The sequence below is a fragment of the Chenopodium album genome, chromosome 5 (assembly GCF_948465745.1).
Source record: "Chenopodium album chromosome 5, dcCheAlbu1.1, whole genome shotgun sequence".
NCBI classification, from domain to species: domain Eukaryota; kingdom Viridiplantae; phylum Streptophyta; class Magnoliopsida; order Caryophyllales; family Amaranthaceae; genus Chenopodium; species Chenopodium album.
In genome coordinates, this window is record NC_137838.1 from 8,340,836 (window position 1) to 8,365,458 (window position 24,623).

At 35.0% G+C, this 24,623-nt stretch overlaps 3 protein-coding genes and 1 non-coding gene across 4 annotated transcripts; 1 reads left to right on the forward strand and 3 right to left on the reverse strand.

The window, feature by feature from the left end:
• Positions 1-88: 88 nt before the first annotated feature.
• On the reverse strand, positions 89-15,409 carry LOC145631772 (uncharacterized). Its single transcript, XM_081683947.1, has 10 exons — positions 15,249-15,409; positions 11,875-14,132; positions 11,626-11,763; positions 5,134-5,274; positions 3,530-3,571; positions 3,337-3,426; positions 2,583-2,690; positions 2,350-2,442; positions 2,168-2,247; positions 89-1,880 (listed from the first exon to the last, which is right to left on the reverse strand). Exons 2-10 carry the CDS (start codon positions 14,077-14,079, stop codon positions 1,034-1,036), a joined length of 3,744 nt encoding a protein of 1,247 aa, XP_081540073.1. The 5' UTR covers positions 14,080-14,132; positions 15,249-15,409; the 3' UTR covers positions 89-1,033.
• A 2,224-nt stretch (positions 15,410-17,633) lies between these two features.
• LOC145632530 (uncharacterized) lies at positions 17,634-18,527 on the forward strand. The gene has a single exon (XM_081684899.1). The coding sequence runs from the start codon at positions 17,634-17,636 to the stop codon at positions 18,525-18,527; it is 894 nt and encodes a 297-aa protein (XP_081541025.1).
• Positions 18,528-19,534: 1,007 nt separating this feature from the next.
• LOC145633592 (small nucleolar RNA Z122) lies at positions 19,535-19,621 on the reverse strand. Its single transcript, XR_014112902.1, has one exon. It is a non-coding gene; the product is annotated as a small nucleolar RNA Z122 (small nucleolar RNA).
• Positions 19,622-20,939: 1,318 nt separating this feature from the next.
• LOC145631774 (cyanate hydratase-like) lies at positions 20,940-24,324 on the reverse strand. Its single transcript, XM_081683949.1, has 4 exons — positions 23,946-24,324; positions 22,595-22,666; positions 21,854-21,962; positions 20,940-21,226 (listed from the first exon to the last, which is right to left on the reverse strand). The coding sequence occupies exons 1-4, from the start codon at positions 24,218-24,220 to the stop codon at positions 21,191-21,193; spliced, it is 492 nt and encodes a 163-aa protein (XP_081540075.1). The 5' UTR covers positions 24,221-24,324; the 3' UTR covers positions 20,940-21,190.
• Between the last annotated feature and the right edge of the window lie 299 nt (positions 24,325-24,623).

The window sequence follows — 24,623 nt, forward strand, 5'->3', positions numbered from 1 at the left end:
ATTGGTGTATAGAATTTCTGTTTTATAATCCTCTCATAGTATTTATATACGTAGTACATTAAGAGTGAGTTTGTTCCTTTCAAAAAAAAAAAAAAAAAAAAAAAAAAAAAAAAAAAAAACACTTTAGTTTTGTACCCTAAAGAACATTGTAATATGTCTACCTCCTCTTCCGTCTTTTTTAACATAGATCACAATCCTCCTTGTTCTTCAAATTACCTCCATTTTCTCCTTTCCCTTCTAATGAACTACTTTCGCTTTCTTCAGATTGCATCTACACCCATATCCCCACCTTGCAATCGATGCAAAACTACCACGATTAGGTTGGGTAAATACTTCCTTTTAAAAGAGATGAAGAGAGTTCACAAGAGATATCAAGGAAGAAAAAAAATACTCCATTAAAGAAGAGAAAGCGAGAAAAACCTTTTGACTACACTTGCAAATTTCCCTTCAAAATTTGATCTATACAGGCCGTGAACAATACTTGTCCAGGAATTCAGTTTCAGCAAAGAACAAGCTCACCTGTTAGCCACTTTTACTTTTATCATAAAATTGCTCCTACAGAAACTGAGTAGCATTCACTCATTCGACAAATCAATATAAATTGGAGGGCGAAAACAGAGAAAGGGAAAGGAACAAAGGACTGCTAAAGAGGACAGTAAAATAGAAGTTACCAATACACTAAACTCATCATAACTAGTACTTGTATATTAGAGCGCCAGGAATCCATTGTTGGTATACAGGTTAATGAGTAAGCAGATTCTGTTAACAGCATTGGCAAAAAATATATGAGCACATTGCTGAAACATGAATGCTCATAACAATGGCCATACATCCTTGACGCCTTCTGTTCGTAAAAGAAAATTTTCTTCATAAGTTCTTTCTGGAGGGTTGGAGAACTAATCAACTAAGATAAATACAGGGGATTTCAAAACGATCCCTGAATCATACTGCATGCTGAGACAGAACAGGATTTCTCCTGCTGATGGCCAACTTAAGACTACAATTCTACCATTCCGTATATTGAACCATATTTTCACTTTGGAAACCTTTCTCGGTAGGCCTTCAGTGATACATATTCCACTGTCACGATACGGTTATCAAAGGCACGTCCATGCAAACAATGTGCTGCCATACATGAAGCTTCTGTCCTCTTAAACTCCACCAATACACAACCATCCTCAAACAAGTTATTACCCCTATCACAAGGATATTCATTTGTGAGACCTTCAGTAGCTCCTGGAATGGTAAGCAAAGGTACAGCTTCTAGCATGTCATTATTTTTGTCCAACTCTGGTACAGCTTCTAGTGTGTCATTAGTTTTGTCCAACTCTGGTACATCTTCAGCGCACAGAGTTTCACCCTTCCCTGATTTCTCAATAACCATACTCCCATCTGAATTTAACTCGGCAGATACACCACTCTCCTGGATGGACTCCTGGTGGTTCCCCTTAGAATCATTGACACTTTCCATGTCATCAATAGTAGAAGCACCAATCACAACAGCTTCTAGTCGGTCAAAATCAGGTTTGTCATCGGCATTTTGAGGCAAGTCTTCATCGGCTTCTATTGATTCTTCAACAGTTCTTACTTCAGCAGCTCCTTCAAAAACTGGGTTAGTAGTTGCAGAGACTAGTTCATGCTTATCAACTAAAACACCATCCATTGCATGATTTTCATTGAATTTGGTTGGAGCTTCTTCATTACTACCATCCCTGTCATCATGGTCAGTAGAAACTTCTATTGGATCCTCAATCAAATGGTGATTTCTTTCTTCTGGAGGCAAAATAGTATTCACATTAATTGCAACCTCTTGTGCTTCTGAAATGGCAGTATTTGTGTAGCCACCTTTTACGACATTAATGGACACAACACAGCCAAACCTGTAAAGATGATACGATTAGATATGTAGAAGTATTGCACAACATAAGAAATTAAGGATCAACGTAGCATGGACTTTCATTCCAATCCAACTACCAAGATTCAATCCTTGGAGGCTTGGACAACAAAACATGATCACACAAAAGTAGGATACTTCAATAATACCAAAATCAGGCAGAACACAGGAAAGCGGTATCTTAATGCATGACTGTACTAGTGTGTATCCTCGAGGTCAAACAACACAGACAAACAAGAATCAAATTAAATGAGTGTGAACTCAGATCAGTACCTGGAACATTCTAATCGTACATCCTCTACAATTTCTTCCAAGTCTGTTTCAGATAGCAAATCCATGATCTTCTGATCAAGCTATGGAAATAATATGAGAGAAAAAAATGATTGTCAGAAGATTGAACACTTACCAATCATAAGGTTATCGAATAAATAGTCAAGTTGAAAGACAGAGCTCACCACATTGCTTAGCTTGAGGACCTGTGTTGGCATCTCAAGAAGGGGTTTCACATGCTCGGGTATTCCATAAAATGGGGACATTCCTGAGCTTTCCTGGAAAAACATCAACATATCTTCATCAACCAACAAGGCATATGCCCTAAAGAGTATATATATGAATGCAGATAAAAAATTAGCTCAATGTCAAGATAGTTTTAAGCAATCTAAAGTAGTATAGTGTACACATTATATACCACTGATTCTGTGTTAGGAACAGCTTGGGCTACAGTCAGAACTCTCCCGCCTAACCTCATGCCATTCAGGCCAGCACAAGCTTTCAACGTGACAGACTGGTCTGTATACTGCAATAAACAAAAAGTGAAAAGACCATAAGTGAATATATTCACATTCAACTAGAGAGGGCATTTGAGCATTAATGGTGTAGCTTTGTTGGTATCAATCACAGGAAACGGATATAGATGAACCTGACTTCTAATCAAAAGACACTCAGAAAAAGAAGTTTCGTACAAAGCCATTTTGCTCATGCTAAACCATTTACAACAAAATTGCAGATTCAAAAAGGAAAAAAAAAAAAAAAAAAAAAAAAAAAAAAAAAAAGGATACCCCTAACACAAGACCTGTGTCAAAGCAAAAGGTGACAGGGCAGAGTTTGCAACGAATTATATAATTGATTTCTTTAATGTAATTTCAGGCAAAGTGATGGGCAACACTGAACTCCAATTTCCCACCACAGCAATTCAAAAACCCATCGAAAAAAAAAGTTCCCCCTTCTCCATCCACTCTCCAAACATATAATGGACCCCAAAAATGCAAGGAAATTGAAAATTCAAGTTAGAGAATGCCAATTTTGGCAATCAACAAGTGTCAAAGAAAACATATAATCTAACTTCTTATAAGGTCATATACAAGGAATTTACATAGAAAAACAAAAGCAGACAGTCAATTACCAAAAAGTGAGCAGCAACTTTCAATAAAAACAAGGAATACCTCTAAGAAAGCACATGGTTTTTTGAGATCTGCATTGACTTCAAAACGGTATGCCTTTAATGTTCCAAAGGCACTAACAATCTCTGCAATCTGAGAAGAAATTATTAAGCTTATAAGTCCGGATCCAGGAGACAATTGGCTTCTGAAAACATGCATAAAGATACAGCACCAGACCAATGCTGGAGCTCATTACCATTTCAGAAGAAAGATCTTCAGCAATTCCACCAACAAAGATCTGCATTACCATAACCAAAGATAAGTATACTGAGTAAACAGATTGAAAATAAAAATCACAACCCAAAATTTATCCTACTGCAACAAAAAAATAAGTGTTTTTTTTTTTTTTTTACTCAGTGTTACGACTAACTATTTAATGACTAATAGAGAGGATTTCAATACAAAGAGCACACAGAAAAAGGAAAAGGGAAACTACAACAGATGTCAAAGAATAATCAAAGTATGCATCTATTAACTTTGATAGAGTTGGAGCATAAGATTCAGTAGTAATAGAAACATTTTACTAATGTCGGGCTATTCATATTACTAAAATGTTTATATCACTTAAAAGAAATAATAGCAAAAGAGTACTAATGCAACTTCTACTACACTATTATTAATATTTAAAACCTGAACAAACATCATATACACTAAAAGAGCAATTAAATATAGCATAAAAGAATCACAAGCAAACTCTGCAATGAAAATTCAGATGGATGATTGTGATCTCCCATATATATCACAAATTAGAAAAGGCATCTTAGTTTATAGTCAAAGTACAAATGAAAAACATGGATCACTTATACTGTCCAGCAAGAAAGGCATTTACAATATACCAAGCTGAAACCTTTGCCTGTGGAAGGACAATTAGCTTTTTAATTCCATATAAGCTTATGTCATCATCAAATTATGAGAATAAGGAAGCAGCATGTTAACAACCTAATGAAAAGATTTTTATTTATCGATATCTTCTCTAGAAAGAAGCATTTATCTTCATCTGCAACTGTCCTTCCCTTCACAATCATGCAAAAAGATGAAAGGATGTACTACCTCCGTTTCTAAATCAGCAAGTTATTGATTTTTATTTATCCACAAAGTAGTAGATAAACCAGCAACTTACCTCCAAATCTCCAATACCATTCAAATAAACAATTGTCAATTGTATATACTACCTCCGTTTCTAAAAGTTCGACTCACTTACTATTCCATGTGGTCAAAATAAAATAATTTTGACCATATTTTATGATTTATACAATCAAAATAAATTAACAAGTTTGATCTTATTAGATTCCTCTTATGATAAATTTTTCAAATACCAACTTCTTAAATTTTTTACTTATACATAGCCGAAGTTATTCATGGTCAAAAATGTTCATTGGAGACCATGCAAATGCAAAATGAGTCGGACTTTGAGGGAGTATATAAGAATACACATCTAATGACCAATTGTGAGTTTGACAAAAGAGAAGGCTCTATCAAGCTTCATACATTTCAAAGGAAATAAAAGCTTGAATTTTATTTTTTTTTCAAGATTTGATTTTCAAACCTAACTTTAAGAGATATTTCCACAAGGCCAAATCATTCAAATTCCATCTCAGATGTGTTATCATCCAGGAGTAATCAAACACCATTATTAAAATGGCTTCTCAGAAATCAAAAAAAAAAAAATGCAAATTACAATCGGTCTTGCACCTCCAAAGCAACAAGCAGTGGCTAATAGAAACCCACTGATCCATAGAAGATAAGAAAAAACAAAGAATGAAAATAGATTACACTGCCTAAATGCCGTCACTTGCATACCTTGTGTGGAGAATCTTGCACAAAATCACTTATGGCCTGAATACCAACTTCACTGATTGAATTGCCCCTGATTGAATTGCCTCGGATTGAATCAACTCTTATCAAATCGGCTCCAGCTTTAGAAGTCTCTGAAGATCCACTCTGCATGAAAATAGCAACTGTCTGAAAACCTGCTTCATGAATGATAACCAAAATATACCTCAGAAATTGCAAAAGTAGTAGAACCACTTCATCTTAAAATACATAATTTCACCAAGAAGCCCCAAAATCTGTTCAGAAATATAAGATGGTGCTGGAACCCTCTTTTTCTTCTATTGGATCTGTTACCCAGAATACAATGACAAGGTACGTTCAAAAACATTTTGAGCAAGACAAAGAAGAGTAACAGAACCAAAAGTTACATGGAAAAATAACAGCACTCCCCTCCCATCATGGACCTAACTGCAGACAAGACTTAAGAGCTGAAAGAGCATATTGCTGCTGTGTCATATGCTCATTTCACAGTTCAAGTAGATTGGCCAAATACGTATATACATCTTTACTTCTCATTATACATACATATATATACATATATATATATATATATATATATATATATATATATATATATATATATATATATATATATATATATATATTAAGAGATGCCAACATATTCCAGTATTCCACAAATATATAATGGATGAATCTAAGATTATCACCGAGCTAAAGAGTTCTTTTTTTATCGACTCATAATCACCATCTTGCCATGAACTAGTGATAGAAGGATAACTAACTGTAGATGGTGGGAATTGACTTCAACTAAGCTATCAATATTATTAAAGTGCTTGGAAGCAGGCTCCAATTCAGGCATGTTTTTCACTTTGTCTAAAACAGAACAGCATCAACTTAAGAAAATAATGGAAGTAATGTCACACACCATGGAAGAAGGGGCAGGATATAGGACCACAAAACAAGAGTTTTCTTGCTCAAAGTTGTGCAAAGGAGCTATTAGAAACCATAAAAGAAACATATGACACCAAGGCAATAAGTAACTTATACTTCGTATGAAATAAATCATAACAGGTCAGAGCAATTGGAACAATCAATTCACTGTCAAGTCACGCAGCTAAAGCATTCTTCACGGTAGCTAAAACATGAAATAAACCCACCAAACAAGAGCTTAAGATAAATATGCACCCCAAGCTAATACAAAAAGCCTTTTACCATCTTACCCCCCTTACCAGCACTTCATTTACTTTTTTTTTCTTACACACACCCACTTTTCTACTCCCTCTATCTATTTTTATCCACCTTTCTCTTATTGAATCAAATGATCTTTTTATTTCAAAATATTTTCCTGAGCAAATTAGACTAAACATTTGAGAAACCAAATTTAAAACAAAGTTCTATATAGTCGGTGAAGGTCTAAACAACTTCTGAAAACCAGTCAAAAAAAGAAAGAGAGAGATAGAGGCTTTGAGGCCTAAGACTCTTTTTGTCAATATAAACACAAAGTTAATAGAGTGGATATAAACACAAAGTTTATAGAGTGGATATAAACACAAAGTTCTATATAAACTGTATGGATTTTAATTAATAAGTTCATCATTTTAGTAGTCAGAAAAAATAATTGGTAACCACTTCTACATAAATCAGCTTTCAATGCTGTGGTTTTTTTTTTAATCATCATTAAGTTTCGCAATTGGAGTTCTTAATAGGAACAGAAGACACTTGCAGGAATTGTTACTATCAGATGCAAGCTAAGCTTGCGTCAGCCATGAAATAGTAATTCTTGTGTCGGCCACGACCACCAAATGATATGACTCACAATATTGCAAGCCTTGAGCATCAAATAAGAATATTAATATTAGTATACGTAATAAAATGGAATAATATTTCTAAAAGTCCAGTAAGGGGCCCCACAATTTGCTGAACAAAGCTGCAAACATGTCAGACTTGTCAATTGTCACTACATCTGGAGTCTTCTTAATTATGAATCAGCTTCCTCACCATCCTTTAGATGAAATGGTGAATAACGACACACCCAAGATACAAACCCTATGTGAAAGATTCCAACAAGTAAGTCAGAACATAGGAACGTAAAATAAGCAATTCTTTGAAGTTACCACAAAGAAAGCATCAACCATTTATGAAAACATTAACAGCACAATCAGTAGAAACACCAATTTAAAAGCACAATACATTCTTAAAAAACATATCGTAATTGTGTTCATATCTACATTCACAAAAACACTACAGAACATCAGGCACATCATGCAAATCCATAAATGGAGTTTATTTTCAAATTTTTGTGATACTCACAAGATTGTCAGCATGCCAACAAGTAAAGTTGGACAGTCAGATTAACGACCATCAATCCTTATTTTCAAATAAGCAGCTCTATCTATATTAACCATTAATATTTTCGGTTGTGGGAGAGGGCTGTTTTATCTCATACTTGACAACAAAAAGTAAAGACAGCATAAGACAACAAAAGAATCCAGAGGAAAAAAAAAATCCCAAGAAACCTAGTCTTCCCATAGTACTTTTCACAGTTATAGTCTTTACACTAGTTCCAGCAAGATTGAGAGTCAGAGGCGACTGACCCACCTAATCAAGAGTGAGCAACAGAGATTCTTAACAAGCAAAAGAACTGAAAATCCACAAGTAGAAGCACAAACAAAAAAATGTCCATTTTAAAAATTGCATAGACTAAAACACTAAACTGAAGAGGATTAGAAAGAATAGGGATGAAATCCAAAAGAAGTTAGTCTCAAAGATTCTTCATTGCCATTCTGGCCATCCAAAACATGCCCTTTTTAAGAAATTTAATTAGGGTCACACTTAATTGATCCTTTTGAATTCCTTATTGGCCTTCTCTCCTTTTTAAAAGCATAGTTCCCAACTGTTCACCTCTCCTAGCTTGTCCATTTGCAGTCAGTTCACAAGCCAAAAGTTTATCCTTTGCCATAATCAGCTTCAATTCCAATACCTTCCATCTCATACCCCATACATCCCCTCAGGCCTCAGCATTTGCAAAAGCATTCAAAGCAATTAAGAGTGTACACTAGTACATAATGCTTCAATTAATACTCCCTCCGTCCCCGATTGATAGTCACTTATGCCATTTTTGGGCACCCAAAATGTTAGTCACATTTGCCTTTTTCAAGTACCACTAATATTATTTTTTTACTAAAATTCTCTAACATTTGCAAAAATATTTGTGCAAATTTAACTTTCCAATGTAAATTTTACTTTTCCATGTAATTTAATTACTTTCTCTCTCTACTTTTTTGCATACCCAATGTAAATTTACTTTTTCAATGTACTTTCTTTAGTTCTCCTTAATTCCCGTGATTTTTCTTCAAAAGTGACTATCAATCGGGGACGGAGTGAGTATAATGGAATATAATAATGTTACAAGAATCCATAAATCAACAACATAACCGACTTGATTTCAGTATGTAGTTAGCATCTATATCTATGCCCCAAAATATAGATCCAATAGCTCCCTATATGGTAACAGGAGTAACTTATTTTTCAATTAGAATTTCTCATGATTTATGCAATTGTGCTTTCCCAGACTTATACTTCTTCAAACCCATAAATATAATAAGGTTTTTTAAATCAAGAAATCCAAGAAGGCATAGAGATTATGGATATGCAAGACATATATGATTGGTAAAATTACAATACTAGTATATGCAAGACAAAACACTTTGTTTCCATTTCATTTTCTTCTATAAATTAAAAATTCCGTTTCTATGTTTTACTAAAAACTTCCAGTATTAAAGTTTAAAATGATTTACCTCTAATTTATAATTTTGTCTGACAGACTTCGCATTGACATCTAACAATGATTGTACAAAAAAAGAATTAAGAGAGTTCATAATTTACGACGCAAAAGAGCCCAAAGTAACTTATTATACAGAGCCTTAATGCAACCACTTCTTTCATTAAAACATAACCTTGATACATAGTGGAAGATAATGCCCGCCAACACAAACCTTGATAGCTTAAAAACACACTAAAGGTAAGCCTTTCATAAGCAGAAATTAGATTACTCCCTTCCTTTAAGATTAATAAAAAATTATGTGCCTCATAAATATCTCTCAATTAGCCTTCTTGCTAATATGTCTCTTGCGAGATAGAATCATAGAAATCCATACTATTTCCCATAGATAACATTCATAACAATATGCCACTCTAGTCTTTACCCCATATCTGTGGCTCATCACTCTACTTCCATCATAATAGGCTCAACCCTATTTACCATCCCCAATTAGTGTTCATATCCTCCACCAAACAAACAAAAATCCAAATCTTAAATATCTTATAGAAAAGTCAAAATAGCCAGATAAAAACCACTTTATCCTGGGCAGTGTGAGCACTAGTACATCCTGCCTCATCTTTGTTTCCATCCAATCACAAATTCACAATGGTATAGTTTCAGATTTCTTCTGTATCTCATCAGTCAACACTCTCAGAAAAACATGTACAAGCCCATTCTAACTAACAGAATAATGAAAATAGCTTCACCAATGATCAATCCCCCCATTTCTCACAAGCCCATTCTTTTAACTTGCAGTATGTCTTTAGTCTTGATAGGATATAAAAAAAAAATATTTTTTTGGAATTCAGATATTTATATAATTTATGATTAAGTCCAGAACTACTTTACTTTGCTCCTTTTCTTGGTTTGTTTAAAATACTCAAGATGCTTCCATTTCATATATTCCCACATACTTTACTTTTCACAATCACTATCATCCATAAAATTTTATGGACCTCGATATATTACCAATCCTGTTACCTGATCCCAAAAATCTTCTAAAGTCCTCTTTTTACCGATTTACAAGCCACTTCTCATGGTGAATAAATATAATGAAACAGTGAAAGCGGTGTATGTCAATACCATATCTACATGAGATTCTTGATATACAAAGCCAAAGATGCCAAAACCCCAATAAAGGCACTAAATAAAGAATGACATGAATCACTATTACAGCAATGTATTGAAAAATCCAAAATGCACTGAGGTGATGAGGGGCCTGCCGTGCCAAGGCACAACCTGGGTGTGCCTCATCAAATTAAAGGCACCTTGCGTGTGCCTTTTTAAAGTGAGGCTGTGAGGCGCAATTTAATAAAGTCAGAAATTTTTGGAGTACAATAAACATTTTGGGCTTCAAGGTTTGCTTCTTAAATGTGCCTAGCAAAAAAGTGGTGTACCCAATTTGCCTAGCACTGTGCTTTCTCATACAATGTGCAACAGGATAACTGTCGTGAGCAATAGTGAGATTTTGAAACTTAAAAGCTTAATGAGACCAAAAAGCGGGTTCCCTTGAATTTCTCTCGATATTGTGATAGTTTCTTGGTCAATATAAACTAAACATACAAAGAAAACGAAGTTATCTTTACAATGAAAACTACAGAATACAAATTCCCTAGTTCTGCTAAAATTTAATTTAAAAAAAAAACCCCCGTACCACACTGAAAGTACAGAAGAAATATGGACCAGGATGTAATAAATGAACAACCCTATCAGCAGAGTTCTTTCAATTAGGCCCCACTAAAGCATGATCTCTCTATCTAACAGAAAATGATGCCAGTTTAATCTTGCTCAAGTCTAGTATTCAGATAACACTAATCTTACAGGAAAGAAAGAAAGGCACTAAAGGGTCAGAGGACCAAGTGGGAAGTAGTAGTGACAAATTGACATGTGGTCAGAATGCTGCCTCAAACAAAAGAACAATAATATTAATAACCAATTAAAATTTACGTCATTACCAAGACTCACAAAAGGGGTAAACTTAATATGGACAGAAAAAGGACAGCAATTGTTGGCAGGCTACAAAGGAGATAATACTCAAACAACTAGTATAGAGAAGCAACAATAGAACACTCGCAGCAACATAATTCCATATAACAGATATATACCTCACAGCAACAAAGGCAACTACCAAACCTTATTCAGTTATTTCAGAAACTAAGAATCCTAAACCTTGCTGATTCTTAAATTGAAAATTTATCAAATCTAGAAATAGGGTCAAAATATTAAAAAACAAATTTATGACATTCAGAAGATAAAACTAAGATACAAGAGGTGCCGTATAATCAGCACTGCAGTAAGCAAGCATTTAAAACTTCACCATTTCAATCACAGCTTTGTATCTCACTATATTAGAAAGACAAGCAAACAATACGAATGGAATGCTGCAAGTTAGCATAATCTGGCCACATAGTAGAAGTTCATATCATCAACAATCAACAGAAAATATGTAAAAATGATCTAGGTTCAACGATAAACCTCAATACTAATTTGACTTCTGCTCTGAGGAGAGAAAAGGGTTGCATAAGAAGGCAATGAATAACAGTTAATAACATATGTAACTTGACACATTCAGTAGAAGGATCCATGACAGAAAAAGTGACAACTCATTTAACGGGAGGAGTAGAAAAGTAGCATTTTCAAACGAGAAATGCAAAAGTGAGATTGTAGTCAATTCTTACTGGCACTTCAACGAAATCTTTAGGACGTCTGATTTTGAGTATGCTCCCAGAGAGAGATCTGCCATCAAAAGACAGCGCTGCAGAGGCGTCTTCAGGAGTAAGGAATTCCACTAATGCTTGCCCCTTTTCCTTGTGAATCTGCAATAAATCAAGCAACACTATTAAGCGTGATTCTATCGCATAAATCCCATGCATTAAAGAGCAAGAAAGTGCTGCAGACAATATGAAATAAATATATAAGCCACCTACCATGCAGCTAATACATGGACTTGTGCCTCGGATATAATTGGAGCCAGAAGAGAGCAGAAAAGAATTGAAACATTCCATAATATCTTTCTCAGTGGCAGAGCCTGGTATATTATCAATGTAGAGCCTCCTCATAGGTCTGGTGGCTTGTGTTAGTTGAACCGAGTCTATTGAGGCCTGCTTAAATGCAGATAGACTGTTGGACAAAATTGAAGATATGGGCTTTCCCATGCCAGGAGCAACGGAAAAACCAGCTGATAACTCAATCATATTTGAAGGCTTGGTTTGAGAAATTAGGTGTGCCCCAGATGAAACAACAGTACTGAGATTTTTATCTGCCCCAGAAGGTGGAAGATCCCACCCAGCACTTTTTCTTTCAGGTGACTGAATAGGTGAAGGAGTCTTAACAGCAGCTTCGCTTTTTCTTTTCCTAGGTGAATAGCCCCCAAGCCCACTAGAAGAGCCACCATGTCGTCGATGATGGCTGCTGGAACCATCAATGGGAATCTTGCTCCGGTCAACATCAGAATGGCGTCTAGACCTGTCTCTTTCAGAACGTAACAAAAGCTCACCATGGTCATGCACAGGATCTAACACATTTTTCCGTGCCTTAGGTGAGGATGATCTGGACCTCCTAGCTTTGTCCTTTGTACGCTCTTGACTTCTAGACCGCCTTCTTTTGGATCTAGTTTCTTCATGCTGCGAGCGTGGGAGCTCCGTCTTCTCCTTTCTCTCTGAAATCTCAGAGATGCGCCTACTTCCACTGTCAAGTTTTTTGACAGGATCCCTCATTCTATGTTTTTCATCATCTCCACTTCTATCTCTCCTTTTGTTTTCTCTTTCATATGCTCCTCCATTTCTTTCAATGTTTCTATCCTGTGCAACAGAATCACTATTATGCTTAATTTCTAGATTAGACCTACCATCACCCCTAGAATGTTCCTCTATTTTGCTTTTTATGCGACCTTGCCTGTCATTTTTAGATTCAGCATCATTCCTCACATCATTTTCATGTCTATGCTTTGATCTACTCTCCACATCATGCCTCTCCTTGTTCTCACGTTTACTATGCATATGTTCCGTCCTTGAATTCTTTTCCACAATCTTTTTGGGGCTGGATTCCCGTTGAGGATCTCTTAAATCACTTCTAATATGAGTACGTTCCATCCTAGAACTTTTTTCAACATTTTTTCTGGGGCTAGATTCCCGTCGAGAATCTCGTAAATCACTTCTACTGTGAGTATGTTCCGCCCTAGAACTCTTTTCAGCATTCTTTATGGGGCTGGCTCCCCGTTGAGACTCTCGCAAATCACTTTTAATATGAATATGTTCTGTCCTGAAACTCTTTTCCACACTCTTTCTAGGGCTAGATTCCCGTCGAGAATCTCGTAAATCACTTCTGCTATGAGTATGTTCTGTCCTACTCTTTTCCACATTCTTTATGGGGCTAGCTCCCCGTTGAGAATCTCGCAAATCACTTTTACTATGGATATGTTCTGTCCTGAAACTCTTTTCCACACTCTTTTTGGGGCTGGATTCACGTCGAGAATCCCGTAAATCACTTCTGCTATGAGTATGTTCTTCCCTAGAACTCTTTTCCCCATTCTTTATAGGGCTAGCTCCCTTTTGAGAATCTCGCAAATCACTTGTAAATATATGTTCTGTCCTGGACCTCTTTTCCACATTCTTTCTGGGGCTCAATTCCTGTCTTTTGCTATGAGTATGTTCTGTCCTAGAACTTTTTTCCACATTCTTTATGGGGCTAGCTCCCCTTTGAGAATCTAGCAAATCACTTGTACTATATATATGTTCTGTCCTGGACCTCTTTTCAACATTCTTTCTGGGGCTGAATTCCCGTTGAGAATCTTGTAAGTCACTTTTACTATGAGTATGTTCTGCCCTTGAACTCTTTTGCACCTTCTTTTGGGGGCTGACTTCACGTTGAGAATCACGTGAATTTTTCATGGCAGCACCATTTGTATCCCTGCTCCGACGATCAGGGTTCCTGACAGTTTCTTCATGTCTAGTAGTTTCTGCTTCATGTGCTTCCTCAACAGAACCTTCAACTTCCTTCTTAATTTTTCTTTTAAGCATTATTTCATCATAGCTTAAAGGTCTTGTACGAGCAGATGATTCCTCGCTCGTATCATCAACTATATGTTCACAAATGATTGCAGATTTTAACCTTCGCCGAGTAGAGCCACTCATCTTGCTCAAATCAACATCATACACAGTGAAGTTCTTTTACAACAACCGTCAACCTGAAGTATGTAAAAATCCTTATCATTAGATAAATTATAAGATGATAAAAAGTGACAGCCAATTGAATGCCAGAGAATCAAGTATGACACTGCTCATCTCTAAATAATCATACTATCAGCCAATTCAGCTCTAGTCAATCAAGCAAAACCCACTATTCTAGGAACACTAACAATAATAAAATTCAAAAGCCTACAAAGGAGGACAACATAAGATATTGGGTCAAATATAATGCCTTCAAACCTTTACAATGCCAGTATGCAACAACCTACATCGGTCTCATCAGAAGCTCTCTTTCTGATAGTCTGATATTCACCACACGCACCCACACAACACAATTCCTCATTGCAAAAAAAGCAAACTCCAAATAACCACCATTATTCAAACTTCAAACATATGCCAACTACCCTGGTTTATATACCTATAAAATGATGTGTTACTCTCCCTGTCCCATCTTTATTGCAACACTTCCCATTTTCACACGTCCCATGTAAATTGCAACACTTCCCATTTTTACACGTCCCATGTAAATTTCAACACTTCGGAAAATGGCACGGACCAGTTTTTTCTTTTAATGCTTCTCTTTCTTCTTATAACCCTCTATGGCCTCTAACATGTAGGGAACTCTCCATCGAACAAAACGTTACGATTCGTATCAGACAAAGGGATAATTTGCTAGGAAAAATAATTCAGAAACTACCCTATCCTAATTCCTAAGTAAAATTGATGGGTAGTAATCATCATTCGCTCACCCAAAATCAGTAAAGTAAAATAAATAGATCGCATGCTCCAATTCATTTGCCAAATAACCTATATTGCAGCTAATTCAACAAAAGAACATGCCAAAAACTGAATTCAAAGTAATCGAAAAACCTATCAGTCAGCTATAATCATACAATCAACAGAAACCCATTCAAGAATTTGCATTTCAGCGTCAAAAATTGAAAACCCTAACCCATGAAATTAACCCACAACTTAAAAATCAACCCAACATTCTGCAATTGAAATGTAACATTAATCACACAAATAAATTCAACAAAATAATGCACAAATTAGAGGTTGGAGTTAAATGATTATAAAAAACAAATTAGAATTTAGAGGAAAACTGAAGAACTGACCTTGCGGAAAGCTGGAAAGAGGTGCGAATTGGACGAACGCCGGCGAAGAGAGAGAAAAAGAGGGCGTGGGTTTGGGCAGTGTAGGAAATGGGGTGTTGTGTTTGCGGTGAGATGGATGTTGAAAGGTGGGGCTTTAAAAATGGGGCATCCTATTAACACCAACTTTGTGATCGGATTATCGGAGGTTTCGGGTTTTGTGTTAAGAACTTAAGAGGGCTTACAATAGGGTAACTCGTGTGATATAGGGATTTTATTATTGTCTCGCGTATTCGAGTTAGAGGCAATCGTTTAATCGACATCTTTATCATAACTCTAATTTTTACTTCGTACTAATCTTTGTTTTCGTGTTTCAAATTTATTTAAGGTTAAAAATACCTACCGTAATATTTAAACTTTTTATCTGAAGTTATTTAACCTTATCTGAACTTATTAGGCTTTATTAAAACTTTTTTGAAATCAACTTATTAGATCCGAACTAAGGTGAACTAAAAAAAGCCTTATTTGATTCAAAATATGAAAGTTGAAGTAAATCTTCAATCGAATTTTTGATGAATAATTATAACATGATTATTCTCGTTTCATTTCAAAGTTAGTAAATTGTTCAAAAATATAAGTGCGGGCGGGTTTAAAAGGTACACAATACAACATTATAAAAGATTTTATGGCTTATCCATCAACGTTCGGTTAATTATTGGGTTCTCAACACCCAACTATCTCCTATTGGCTTGATTTTGGAATCATTGTGCAACTTAGCATTGTGCCAACAATATTAATAAATTTATACAACTACATAGGGTGAGCCCTTATATTAAATAACTTAATAGCCTATTTTCGATCTACCCAATTCAACATGGTGTGTTATGCATGCAATAGGTGGTTCATGCACCTGGGTGCATGGTACACCCGGATTGAGCAGAAATAACATGGCTTATAATTGTAACGAACATTATGAATTTATAAAAAACCACAACGTTAAAATTTAAAGAACACAACTTATCTCTATGTAAAAGTTTGTGAAAAAAGGTAGAAGATAATTAATAATTGATTTTTACCACGCATTTAATGTCAAATCATTTCAAAAATATTCAGTTTTCATAATTTCATTATGTATAATTATGTTCAACTATATATAATTCAAGGTTTCCTTTTGAAATTTCAAATTTTCTTTTTCCAAATTATTTTATTTTAATCATTTTCTTTTAAAAAATTGATCCTATTCTTTCACTATATGTTTTTTTTTAATTACTCTGTATTATTTAGTTATAATATTCTTCTTAATAATAAAGGAACTTGTTGATTCCAATAGTAAAAGATGGTGAAAGGGAAAAACTTGATTGAAGATCTCAATACCATAGCCTCGTTGCGGAATAAAATTAAATGCCTAGAAGTGAAATACGTCACCACTAGTACAAGTTTCCTAGTAATGCACCCTTCCCAAGTTTAACGCCAATCCTCTCTTAATACGTGTACTCGAAGTCAAAGGATGGAACCTTTACAAGAACTATTCAAATCTCAAATAGGTTGGTTTGTGTTTAGTGTGTTTAAGGTTTCAATGTTTTTCGCATCATGCATATGGAGATTGGAGACTTAAGAGAATTAATGTAGGAAACAAATAAAAAACGGGTGTAGTAGCAAATTAGCCCCAACACTTTTATTGCAGGTGTAAAGTAACCCCATAACTTTTACTTGTAGCAAATTAACCCCACAACTTAATATAATTGTGCAATCAAAACCTATACATCAAATTTGAGCAAAATCACATTAAAATATATAAATTTCATAAAATATACTCCAATAAAAGACAAAAAAAAGTTAAAAAAAAATTAATTACATCCAAAATATTGTGCATATACATTATCATACATATTAAATACATACTATAAAATATAGAAATTATCGACATTGAAATATGACAAAGGGCGAAAAAATTAACTGAATTTAGCAAACCATCATACTTGATTAATCTCTTCAATTGCTCACATTTAATTGAAATGGTAAGAAATATAACGCATGTATAATACTCTTAATGCTTATTATTAATACAAAAAATTAGCATGTTTTGATGAATTTATTGTTAAATAATGATGCTCAGATGTACGTTGCACGATATGTTAAGTTTTGGGGTCCATTTGCTATAATTAAAAGTTAAGGGGGTAATTTGAACATAGAGTTAAAGTCTTGGTGCTAATTTGCTATATTTCCCAATAAAAAACTTATCCTCCAACTCGCTCGCTTGTGGGTTATATCTTGGCCTGCCGCAAGCAATTATGCTTTAGAGCTATCGCTCGCTCACTTGCGAGCCATAGCTCAACCTTTCAACAACAATGCTAGCACTCAATATATCGCTTGTGGGATACTACTAAGGTTGTTGACTGGTTTACCCCAATGGCCGCCTCAACAATCCTCGCAATGGAGGTACCAGACACGACTCAGGATGACTTCCAGTTCTGGGCGCGCACCCCATCTGGAACATATTCGGTGAAAACAGGGTATGCAATGCTTCAACAACTTTCTCCTGTTTCTGCACCTTCTAGTACTGATTCATTCTGGAAAGTTTTGTGGTCTCTCCAGATACAACCTAAGTGGAAGTTGTTTTTATGGAAACTGCTACATCGGGCTCTAGCAGTTAAGGTTCAGCTCCATAACAGAGGTGTTCCGATTCACGATGAGTTCTGTGACCTCTGTCGTTCAGAACCAGAGGACTTGCAGCATCTTTTCAGAATGTGCACTACAACACGATTGGTTTGGAGGGGTGGATGCCTTGGTATCCGCTCAGAATTTTATGGAGACCTTTCTCTCTCAGATTGGATCCTAGATTATATCCGACTTTTTATTAGTCAGGATGGGCCTTCTAGTACTCGCTTAGGTACCTTTGTCGGTACACTTTGGAGTTTGTGGCTATGTCGGAATTCCAGAGTCTTTATGGATTCGTCCGCTTCTCGCCCGTTTGATTCTCGCTTCGCAGAGGTCATGGAATCGCACTCAATTTTTGTAGCTTCGGAAGCATTTGCTAATCTCCCAATTGATGAGCGGGTTGATGGTGGTTCCCCTCTTCCACCTGGTTTTTTCGGAGCTCAGCTTGGAATGAATCCTCAAGGGAGTTCTTTACGGTCTATGCAAATAGATGGGTCTTGGTCCAAGGAGTCTCGACATGCCGGGATGGGGTGGTGCGTGGATAATGAGGATCCGTTGGATGATCGGATCATTGGTGGAAGTAACTTCGGGGTTTGTTCTTCAGCTTTACATGCAGAGGCATTGTCATGCTTGTACGGGTTATAGTGGGCTTTTGATAGTGGGTTTCAATCTCTCACGGTGTTCACTGACTCATGTAAACTCGTTTCTCTTCTACGGGGGGGGGATGGTCAGGGTAACATTGATTACCTATGGCTCATCCGCAAGATTCGGCACCTTGGCACATCCTTTCAGTCCTGTACTGTGTATAAGGCGGATCGTCACCGCGTTCAAAGAGCTCATCTTATAGCTACAGAAGCGATGATTAACTTTATTAGCTTTTCTATTAATATGTAATCTGTTTGTATCCTTTGTCAAAAAAAAAAAAATATATATATATATATATATATATATATCGCTTGTGAACTATAGCTCGATCTTGTCACAACAATGCGAGCATCCAGGTTATCAAGTAAGCTATGCTCACAAGAAAAGCTTCTGATTTGCATTACAACCAATACAAGTTATACAACTCCTACAATCATGGCCTCCATTGCTTGGTAATTTTGCTATATCTTCCAATAGAAATTAAGTGAAGTATTGGTTTTCATCACATTATTCACATATCAATTTCTCATCACATATTAAGAAAATGTGGTTTTTTAGGTCTCTTTAACAATCTTGTTAGTTTATTTTTTTTGTATTCATTTCGCTCTTTATTGTGCTTGTCCATCAATGCCAATCCACTGTACTAGTATGTCATAAGTTAATTTCGTTCTCATAATTTATCATAATTTTATGAAAGTACCAATACATTCATCCAAATTTTGAAATGCATATTTCTTAATCAAACTAGGTAAAAACAATTTTATTTAAAAACACCCATTTATAAATTAGCATTAATAATTCAACAATTAAAAAGAAAAAAAATGTATCAACTCTACTGACCAACAGATTCACAGAAAAAAAGAAAAAGAGGACAGTTATAGAGTGAACATGGTAATATTAGTCCATTTTAATCCAAAGCTATTCATCTTTAATTTTCCTGCTTTGCTGAGAATGGACTTTTTCATTTTCATTTTCATTTTTGTAAAAATAAATAAAATTACAAAAAAAAAGGGATCAGACTGACGTGCAAATAATACGAATCAACAAAGCTAATGCTTCAGATTAAATACGATATTTTATCATCATTTCCCAAATATAATTTAAATAAAAAATGTATCATCTCCAATGATCGGAAACCTCGTTTGATAATTAGAAGATCAGAACAGGGAGGAGATGTAAAAATCTGAGATTAATGTAAGTCCATTAGCATTCAAAATTAGTCATCGCCAAAGGCCGACTAGCTTTGCCAAGATGGACTAGATCTATCTTTTTAATCATACCAAAAATTATTTTTGAAGAAATTGAAAAGATTAAGCTAAGATTTTAAAGAAGAAAAAATGGGTTTTGGATTTAGTTTAAGCAAGAGAGGGATGAGTGAGCTAAGAAGATGAAGATAGCTAAGACGACTGATTGAGAAAGGGTTTAAGGGGAGAACTTATATAGCTGCGCTTTTTTTAGGGTTTCAGGGATCAATGAGAAACAAACATTTCCGTACTGTATTGGATTCGGGTCGACCCGATTTTATTTTATTTTATTACGGAGTATTTATTTTTTTTTTAAAAGCTTCTGGAGGTAAAGTTATCAACAAGAGTATGAGTAGCCCAATTTCATCCAAAACTTGCAAAACCATATTCAAATATAGGAGTACCAAACATAGCTTCGTGTTTCCTCAAAAAAAAAAAAAAAAAAAGATAGCTTCGTGTTTCCTAAAAAAAATAATAACATATAGCTTCGTGTTAAGATTTGCATATCACAATATTAAGGTTGTGAGATCAAATCTTACTAGAGGCATTTTAGGGTGGGGATTCCCTTATCCTTTAGATGGGTCAGGAGAACCTATGAAAAGTTCCGACTTAATAGGACCCTTCTCTTAACCCAAAAAAAAAAAAAAAAAACTCAAATATGACCATTTTTATTTTAATCATGATCTGGTCCAACTCGACTTTGATCATTTTACCGTGTATAGGGTGAGTCTCATAACCTATTATGGTGTACATTTTCAACCAAAATGTAATTCAAATGTAGCTTTTTGGAGTTTGACTCTGTTTAGTAATTAGCTGGTAACTGATTGATATAACTGGTTGTATTAGCCCAGTTATCTTAGTTGTTTTACTAGCTAGCTATAAAGCCTATAATTAGCTGATTGTGTAAAAGTGTTCGGTAAATAGCTGTTAATTGTTAGCTGTTTTAGTGTATTTGAGAGCCAAAGAACTAATTGTTTAAAAAGCTCTTATAATGAGTTTTTTCTAAAAGAGTTTTTTGAGCTTTAAAAGCTCTTTTAATAAGCTATACCAAACACCCAAATTAGCTTTTTAAATTGGGCAAAATAAGCTAAAAGCTCTTTACCAAACAAGGCCTTTGTTTCAAAAGGGAGCATGACATATTGACATGGGCAAAACCATTGACACACCATTTTAATTTCAAGACCAGAAGGAACAAGTACGAACAAGAGTTCTTTTTTATTGCATGAGTGTTTTCCAATAGGCAATAGCATTATTGACACAATGATATTACACAAAAATAACTTAAGTAGATACTACACAACAATGTTTTTGGTACAGCAATTAAGTACTCGCAGAACTTGCAACGTTCTTGATGAATATGACTTCATTTACATCAAATGACAGAGCAGAACAATTTTGTACAAGGATTCTTCATCATCCTCAATTCCTTGGTCTTGATAGCATGTGCTCAGACTTCTGGCAGCGAGAGAAATGCAAACATGTTAACTTCGAGTAGATATCAAACAACATTTAAACAAAACTAATTCAAGCAAACTGGAATAGAGATAGTATGTTTGGAGTAAGGTAATAATATGCTCTGTATCAGGGAATAGCGACAAAAAAAATAGCGTAATACGACCTAATCCTAGCATGAAGGTCTAAGAAGAGGTATCACCACTATGAAGGAAGCATTTCCTTCATTAATTACATTATAACTCATTACCAGGTAAATATACAGGAGTTAATGGTGATGATCGCTGAAGAATATCGACAAATCCAAAGTGACGTTGCTAGTAAAGCACCATCTTAGACATCCTAAGATAGCGAGGTAGTGACATCCATATGAAAGATCCCACACCAAATTACAACCAAAAAATCCATTACCTTTTTCCCAACTAGCTAAATCTCTAATATGAATCTAATTACAATGGCCAAATTTGCAACTTTTTAACCATTTAAACCACTTTTTGTACATAATTAGTGCTTGGGTGTTCCCATCTAAAAATTTAGTATCAAGCTACAACAAGAAAGGTACTAGAATGTTCAAACTTACAATGGAACTTTTTATCCAGAAAAAGAGTGAATATGATAAATCCAACTGACCTGCTCAGTGTATGGCAAATACTTCCCATCAAAAGTAACCACAACCCTGTCCTTTCCATCAACGCCTTTAACCTTATCGACCGAGCAATAGAAATCTATGGCTGACATGCTAAACAAGAGTCAAATGAACAACCAATACAAAATGTCAGTAAACAAAAAACAAGCATGGCATATAAGTAAATCAATGACAAGCCAACAACAAATGACCAACTTATATCCTGAGCCATATTAAGAGCAAGGGTAACACTTTGTACATTGCAGATATAACATAAGGTATGATAGATTAGCATGTCTAGTGGATGCAGAATATATTAAGAGTTCAATTGATTGTATAATGATTAGTGAACATGAATTGCTGAATGAGCCTGTGTTAATCTAAAATAGAGACTAAAAAAAAGGTCTGCAAGATGGCCCAAAAGTAATAATGGTTATACCATTGGCTAGTTGCAAAACGATGTATATGATAATTAAAATTACAATAAGGGATGAATTATCTCGTATCCTAACCCTCTTATTTTGGAGGAGCTTAAATTAGTCAGCAATTAGGATTAAACATCGATAGTTTTACAATCGCATAAGTCCAAAGGAAACAGAAAAAGTGGATAGTCAACTATACGCGAACATCTCAAATTTCCTCAATAAGATAAGCTGAACAGAGTGAATATAGCAATCAAGAGAAGAGAGATAGAGCACAAATTTAGTATATATGAACTAAGAGCAAGAGTATAGTTAGATCCTTACATGCCATCACCAAACTCCTCGTTGATTATTTCTTTTATGCTCTCACCAAAATGCATGGTTGCTTCATGCAACCTGTAGACATGGCATTATTAAAAAGGAAAGAATTTACTGAAACCAATGCATTATATAGTGGAAACAAACTAAAAGGAAGATTGAAACAAAGTTTTGCACCAATATTTTTATATTTTATCAAGAATTTTGATCATATTAGTCTTAAAATAAACAAGTAGGAATTTTTTTATATATTTGGAGGAAGAGGGAGTGGTAGAGAAAAAGTCCATAGGGTAATTGGGTAATGCATTATTACAGCAAGACCCAGGCACCCAGCAAACAATTATCAAAGATAATCAAAGGAATTTCATCGTCCCATTCCAAACCACAGGCATATTAATGATATCAAGATCACCAGAGAAAGGAGATTCTAGCTAGTACATGTTTAGCATGGTTAAGCTTGCTTTTCTATGGCGGCAACAGAAAATAATATATATACCAACAAGTAACCAACTGAATAAAACAACACAAAAACATTCCATTCAATAAAGCCAAAACACCACCAAAGCCATGCTTAATAGTAGCACAAACTATAACATTCAATGAAACTTCCAGCCAAACTTTTCATCAGCCAAACTCGGGTGCATAGTAATACTACAAATGTTTTTCAGGAGCTCAAACAAATAGAACTTTATAGAGCAATTCAAACTTCTTCAATCCATCATGAATACTTCAAATTTACCACATGACCACATTATATTGGAGCACATACTAAAATATCATCCAAATAACTTTCCATCTCTCTCAAAAATTTCTTCATTGTACAAAAATTAAGCATATATACCTCCATATAACTACTACTTGGGCAAATCAATTGATTAATCCTTCAAAACCAATCAAAATTACCCCAAATAAAATAAACCCCAAATTGGATATCAGTAGTGGTAGTACAACATACAATCAACACAAAAACCCAGAAAAATTAATTAGAAAATCAAATAATTTAATGCAATTGGATTACATAGGGCTATTAATTAATCAATCCACAACATACATAATCACTTTACAATCAACAAATATAACCATAACCCAGATGATATTACTAATAACCCAGAAAAACCAAAACCAAAACCAATATTCAATATCAACAACATAATCACTTAATAATCAACAAATTAAACCATAACCCAGATGTACTAATAACCCAGAAAAACCATACCCAAATTTCAATAACCACCAACTTAATCAGTAATCCCTTAATAATCAACAAATTAAAACTAACCCAGATGATAAAACTAAAATCCCAGAAAAATCAAAACCAAATTTCAAAATCTCATGACAATAGGAGAGAGAAAAAGACCTATAAATGGCGGGTTCTTGGGTCAAATCAGGATCATAAGATCTGAAAGGAGGTCTCATCATAAGCTCAATATGATCATCAGTCAATTCGGGTAACGCAGCCCGGAGTTTAGGGGCAGTATCGGGCTTCAATTGGGCTTGGCGTCGAAGAAGCTGGGCTACATAAACGTTGGTAAGACCAGTTTCAGAAGCAATTTGGTTGAAGGATTTTCCAGATTTTTTCTTGGCTTCTTGAAGTTTCTCTACTACTGATAAGGTGTATGCTGAAGACGCCATTGTTGGGTTTAGTGAGGTTATTGGATGAGGTTGAGGTATACCAATTTATGGTGAAGATGAATGAATGAAAGTATGAATGATGATAACGAGTATATATGTAGTGTGATTGTGTGTGTAATAAATTTTGCTACTCTTGCTTCTAAAATGTCAAGGAATAGTTATCAAAATTACTACGAAAGCTATGTCTGACCAATGTTTGGTTTGTACACTCGTGTTGCGACCGTTTAAAAACGACATCCCGATAACTTTAGACACAAAAGGGTTGAGTTCAAATTAACAAGATGTATTCATTAGATAAAAGATCGAGCAATGTAAACTTAACTCAATTTGCCGTTTCATAAAAGAATGTACTTTATAGGTCATAACTCGTAATGAAACAAGGATATAAATCACATTCAAGTAA